Raw genomic sequence first — 7,154 nt, 5'->3', positions numbered from 1 at the left:
AAAAAAAAATATCTGAATTTTGACCTATTTTTCGGGCCTCTAGGTGGATGTAGCCCCTTAAGAAATTTGTTTCTTAAGAGAATCCCGTTTCTCTAAGAAATACGGTTTATTTTTGTAATACAAAAATAAATGAACAAAACTTAATTATTTCAAAATTAATCAAGTTACTTTTGTCCTATTTTATATTTATGTTTATATATTTTATTAATTTCGTCGTTGTCGACCATTTCATTAATTTCTATAAATTACAAAAGTGTCTCAAAATCTTAAATATACTCCGGTGTTAGAGCAAAGATATGAGTTTCCGATTAACATATCACTATTAGAATCGAATGGGCTGCGTATCGCGACGTCGCTGAAAAGCCAATTAAGAGATAATTGAATGCATCGAGACAAAGACGCGTTGTGTGTTAATAACTCTTCACTGAGGCCTAACTCGTGAGACGTCGGGTCAATTGTTCAGCGACGCGTGATACGTAATCTTTACTGAAACGTACACAGTCTGATCGTGACTCATTGCGTTTCGCGCAGCTAAACAAGTGAGTCTCTGGAACGGCAAAAATGCATTCGCGCATTTTCCTCGCTGTTTTTGGAGAACAGTCTCCTAACTTGGGACTCATTTTCCAGGAAATCATCATCTCTCTCTCGCTTGTACAATTTGAACATCCAGCCAGTGAAACGAAATTCCGTTCAAATGGCGGATATGTTGGAAAGACGGAAACAGATTATTATTTGCTCTTCATTGCAGACTGAATAAAAATCTGGAGCAATTGTATTCATAGGAAGAAGCAGCAAAACATAACGAGATAAGAAACAAAGAGAAGAATCGGGAAATACGAATGTGAAAATACGGAGATTTTTAGCGGGATCAAGGATTTCTCGGAAATTTTGGCAATCTTCCTCGCAATCAAAACAATTTTAATTCTTATGAGTAACTTTCCGCATCCAAGAATCGCGAGAGAATCGAGGAAAGAATTCCAATAATTTAAATTATAGAAGCGTGAAGAGAAATTAAATAATAGACGGAGAGGCAGCTGCGGGGTAGGCACAGCGATATGCGCTACGCATAGCAAACAACACTGTATATCAGCTTATCGACATTTAGTAATGATCACATGCGAATCCAACGTGTGAAGGCCAACGCGTTTTAGTGGACTTATGGAATTGTTTCGAATACAACGAATATAACGAAAATCTCGAATCATTACGAATCCAAACAAATTTCTGAGAGTTTTGAGTCTTGATATGTATAAGAAAACCTTGAATATTTTCGAAAATGCATTTTTTATCTTCCACGCGTAGCACTTTACGTTATTATTTCAATTCACAGACGACAATTTTATATATTTTCAAGAATTTTAAACATTCTCTCTTCTTATTCAAGCACTTCTAAAGAAAAGTTTTCTAGACGTTTAAGATTTTCAAGAGTTTCAATATATATATATATATATATATATAAGATACGCAAAACTTACAAAATTGAAGAAAACTTCCTTTTTCAAATAATATTCGAACAAGTCCAAATCTTTATATAATTGAATTGTTTTAAAACCTTCAGTTAAGAAAACGATTCAAATCACTTCTATCACTTGTTTCATAAGTCTGACAAGTAAAGTATGTTTCGTTGTGTAAAAGATAAAGTAATAGATGTTTCATCACATCAGATACATGTATATCACAAATGTTTTATCAGATATATAGATACAATTATTTGGGATGACAAACGCTATCATCAGATTAAATACAAAATAAGGAAAAAAGATTTAAGGAAACTTTAAATTTGTTTTCAAATAAAAAATATTATTATGTGTTATAAAACCGAAAAAATTTAAATACAGTAAAAGGAGAGATTAAAAAACATGTTTACATAAATTTATTCATAAATAAATAAAAGAAATTATATATAACATATATAATATACATATTATATATATATATATATACATAAATATATACATATATGTTATATTGTGAATATTTTAATACAAAAATTGCACATCAAGGAATTCTTGACACCAAATATATAAACAGTATATCTTCTTTTATTTACACTGATTAAGACTTTCTTTTTTCTTCTGATCTTTTTCTCAATCGACGGTTCTTGCCGAATTAGTCGCCGAATAGAAAATTGTGAAAAAAGTTCAGGACGTCGCGATCGATTCTCCACAAAGTGTATTGATCGAAACTTTACATGCATTAAATATTAATTATAAACACGTATATACGGTAATCCGCAAATTATAGTTTTGCTGAACGTTACTTTTCTCTGGTACTTTATAATTTTTTAAATAATTTCTCCAATGACGGAATATCGCAATATACATCGCACCTTAAAGATATCAAGTTTTATTATCAATTGTTATTTAAATATTATGAGACAAAAATAATTTTTTTTTTCGTAAAATTTATTAATATAATTATATACGTTTACAAAACAAAAATGTATTTTTCTCGGCTTAACTTCTTCATTTTCTCGATTCACTTTCGTATCTTCAAACACACACACAAATGTGTATTTCTTCAATTTAATTTCTTCATTCCTACAATTTATATAATTCTTTATTTTAATTTCTTCATTTTTAAACGTTTTGTCACTTGACGAATCATTACAATTAAAAAACCTTCATGTTTAGAAATCGCGGGAACAATTATCAATTTTAAATTCAAACATTGAATCTAACTTTCTAAGTATCTTCTACAAAATGCTAAAGATGTCCAAAAAGCTCGACACAATGCGACCATGCCTCGTTCCGATGATGTTGGCGTGCACCGCGCGGGGTATTTTGAGACACTCGGTGAACGATGACGCGCTCAAGACACATCATGACGAGGGCGAATATCATTTGCAAAGTGACTTGACTTTGTGACGTAATTCTGCCGTGACGTAAGATACACGAGGAACGGAAGATCTCCAGCAGAGACGAGTTACGCTCGAATAACGATTGTGCGTGCGAACGTAATTGATATACCGGGTGTTTCAAGCATAGCACATCTACTATAGATATAGTAACAATAGTAATAATAATATATATAATAATAAGTATGTAATATATAATAATAATATATAATGATAATATTAATTAATAATAATAGATAATAGTAATAACAGTATTATAGTAATTGTAATAGTAATAGTAATAACAGTAATATTAATCATCGATAATAATAGAATTGTTGTCTCTTCGTTTTGTTAAAAGAAAAAAATTATTTTAAATTACACATTATTTTTATATATTAATATTAATTTACATAAATATTATTTTATCATATAAGGAATAACAAATATAGATATACAGGATTGTATCGCTTTCTTTTTCAGAAATATTATTTATTCTTGAAAAAAATTAGAGCCAATTTCTCCGTAACTATTGGAATAGCAAATAGAACAAAAATCAAGATACTTAGAAAATTACCGGTTCTACAATATCCTCCATCTCTTATTTATTTTCACATCATAATTAAAATCGCATCAAGATTCAAGAGCACTGAAGATGCGATCAAAAAGACTTATTTTGAATATAAGAGAAACGGGCTAATTAAATGATGCGGTAAATGATACGCGAAAGTTATTTGTATTTTAAATATTTACATGTTTTCCAACCTTAGTATGTATTTTGACTTATTTTGAGAATAAAGATTTTGAGAATAAAGCCGTATAATCTAACGTGTGTGCTTCGAGAAACATTAACAAACTACAAACTCGCGCCTTTTTACAAATAAATATCTTATTAAAACTCACCATTGAAATGAGATAATCTCATCTCTGTGGAGATAAATTAATGAATTGCGGATACCGTAAAAAAACAACATAATTAAATTTATACAAGTATATACAACAGCGATTTATGAAGCAACAGTTAGGAACGGTTTATATACGCTGTTTTAAATTTATATTACAACTGGACGTAATGTGTATTATTAGACCACAATATAAACCATTACTCCACGATTCATAGAAGAGAAATGTGCCGCGGTACGGCGAGAAATGACAGAACTATTTTTGGCAGACTCCGCGGAGATCGAGGCTTAATCAGAACCGATCCGCTATGTCATCCTCAAGCACCTCAAAACAGATGTTGCTCGACCGGTCGAACCCCGCCGTTTAAGCTTGTGTTGTACTCACATGTGTATCGTTCCTACGTAACCGGATTTTTCACCTTGCTCCCTCACAAATTCATCATGCACAAGGTCGCACGCATACACACATACGCAGGCAACGGAATAAAGGGGAAGACGACTAGCCGCGACGACGTCTGCGCGGACACTGAGCTCGCATTGAGCGTCGCGCGCGCCGTTCTCGCTACATCACGTGGCATGCAATCGGCGTCAACCGCTCGACCGAAGAGCTAGGGGATGCCTAACAATCGCGATTGAAAACTCTGGGAGGGAAAGAAACTCTATTAGAGTCCCGGGTCTAGCCACGGTTCGCGAGAAGTCCCGCTGTTCTCAGATAAAAGAAATCACGACCTTCACGAAGTATAAAATTAAAGACCGCTCCTCTCTCGTAATGTTCCAGTAATATTCTTATCGGCAGCTTGTATAATATGTAACAGCTTCTGGCTTCTATGTTGGCTCGGATTTTAATAGCTTAGGAAGGTCATGGCCGGCAGACACGTCAAGATAATTAAGCTTCTCCTATATCTGAATCTATGTCAAACGCAGTAGTATCGAATAAAAAGACAAAATTTTGTAATTATTAATGAATTAATAACAATGTATTCACAGAGATGTGTAAGATTAAACAAAGTATCCCAAATCTGGCGGAAAGACATGCACATAAAAGTTACTTCTTAAAATTTTAAAGTGTTATAAAATTTTCGAAGAGTTATGATTTTCGAGCCGTTAAAAATAAAAGATTTTTAACTAAATAATTGCTTGTCTTTAAAGAGATTTTTTAAATTTTATGCTAATTACTAAAATCTTCGAATATTTGAAATTAGAAGAATCATGTAAGATAAAAACTCATTTTCTGGGAATTCTGCGATACTCTGTAGATCAAATAATATTAGATAGATAATAAATAATAGATTAAATAGCTGATGAATTGTGCAATAAATAATCTAATAAATATTTTTATTGCTAGCATTATTATATTAAAAATAGTCTGATTCAATTTACATCATGTAGGATTTATTTGTTTAAATAATCTACGATTTAACTCTCAAGTAAATACATCTCGTAGAGTCTTCGATCTTGCTCGTTACGGAAATTCGGAACAAAATTGATTTCCACTATTTCCTTAAAGCCTTCCTCCAAAGTTGGCGGCACGTAATTTTTCCTGTACACAAAACATAAAAAATTTTGATATTAAATATTGACTGATAACATAATAATCAACTGACACATGAAATGAATCTTTTTCTTATCAAGACCGAGCTAGCTTATCTATTCTTAACTTTCCACAAATCTCTACTTAAGATCTAATAGTTTAGTAATAAATAGACAAATAACATTGTGTGTCTTGATAAAAAAAAAGCTTAAAAGTTAAACCTATATGGTTAAAATAATACGGAATTTTAAGTAAAAATGCATTCAAGTTTATATATCTAAAATCTACTTACACGTAGGAGTTGATAATAATCTCGTTGATTGGAATGTGGCTTGGATCAGTCAACTCGCGAAACTGTAATATAATAATAAAGTTCGATTAGAATTTTCCGAAACATCACTTCATACGATTCTTTCACACGATGACGGTTAATGTTAATTTCCGATTACCTTATTATTATGTTTCGCGTGTTCTATACTTGTCGTCATGACGAAACATCTGACCGAGACATTACGCTTCTTGGCTATCTCAATGTATCTCTTTCTCGAAGCTGGATCGGGATTGGTATTGTCTAAAACTATACTTTTTCCTTGATTTAAGTATTGTTGGACTGCGGCAATGCACTTCTGCCAGCTGCCTAAAGTGTCTCTGTTGACATATCCGTATTCCTTCAGATAATTCTTTGCAAAATGCGATTTTCCGGAGCCTGGGCTGCCGACCATAAGTACCACCTGTTAATGGATATAAAAAGAATTTTATTAGGAATCAAATAATTTTAATGTAAATAATCTTCTTTCAAACTTTTCAATGTCTAATCTCCAAAAAAATAATTTTATATGCAAAAGTTAATGTTAAAAGTTTGTTATTGTCTACCTCTTGTTGCTTCAGCGTTAATTCTGCGTCCACAGGTTTACATATGTCGTCGGTCTGCGACAGACTCTTCGGGTTGAACTTAGGTAACTCGTAAGGCGGCGTTTTGTGTTTCAAAAAGTGTTCTTCAGGCGTCTCAAATTTAATGCCCAAGTTCAATGCCATTAATCGATCCGCACTTGAGTGATCTTTCTTTTTTCCTGGAGCCCAATTCTTTGGCCGACCAGCGGCGTCACCAATGTAGAACGAACTAGCCTTGTCAATTGTGACGCCTCCATTCTTCTATAGTCACACAAATATCGTGGAATTATTGCAAACAGAAATTAGACAAATAAAATATTTATATTTAATTAACTAAAGAAATTATAGAATTCGAATTAGTTATATCTTAAAAAAGTAAAGAATTGGAAGTGGAAAATATATTTCTGGTGAGAAATTCCAAAAAATATAAAATTTTTTACATAGATATTTAAAAAAAAAAGCTTTTTTGATTTGTATATTCTTTTAACTCTATAAAAGCTCTGAGACATGCTATACATTTAGTATTGTTTTATACTTTCCATATAAAGTTATTTTATGTACCTCTTTTTCCAGTAATTCCCACATACCAATTGTTGGCTTTCTATAAATGCTCTTTCCAACAGCGATAAAAACCTAAGAAGTATAATACATAAGTAAAAACATTATAATTTACAGTGAAATTATAATTATGATTATATCATACTTGAATGGGGACGCCGATTTTCTGTACAACTTTCTCAATCTTGCGCTTGAAATCGTTGATCTTGACTTTGCCGGTGCTAAGACCTGCCTGATTTGTGAAGATCACTATTTTATATCCATTCGTATGAAGCTGCTTCAATTTACCAGGTACATCTGGATATAGTAACTGCCAATCGTTACAGTCCTTTGGAAATACCAAGCCAGATTTAGGTTTTATTAAAGTACCATCCATATCATATGCAGCCACCTAAAAGCAAAACTCATTTTTAACATTAATGTTCGTAAAAATCTT

General features: G+C 32.1%; 1 protein-coding gene across 1 annotated transcript; it reads right to left on the bottom strand.

The window, feature by feature from the left end:
* Positions 1–5,557: 5,557 nt before the first annotated feature.
* LOC112465764 (bifunctional polynucleotide phosphatase/kinase) lies at positions 5,558–7,109 on the bottom strand (the record flags this gene model as incomplete). Its single annotated transcript, XM_025033484.1, has 5 exons — positions 5,558–5,623; positions 5,719–6,000; positions 6,143–6,421; positions 6,722–6,793; positions 6,864–7,109. Coding segments are annotated over 5 exons (945 nt in total), but the record flags the coding sequence as incomplete, so codon positions are not given.
* Positions 7,110–7,154: the final 45 nt, after the last annotated feature.

Source organism: Temnothorax curvispinosus, unplaced genomic scaffold (assembly GCF_003070985.1).
Source record: "Temnothorax curvispinosus isolate PA1 unplaced genomic scaffold, ASM307098v1 QBEX01015502.1, whole genome shotgun sequence".
NCBI classification, from domain to species: Eukaryota; Metazoa; Arthropoda; class Insecta; order Hymenoptera; family Formicidae; genus Temnothorax; species Temnothorax curvispinosus.
This window is presented reverse-complemented; position numbering and strand designations above follow the sequence as displayed.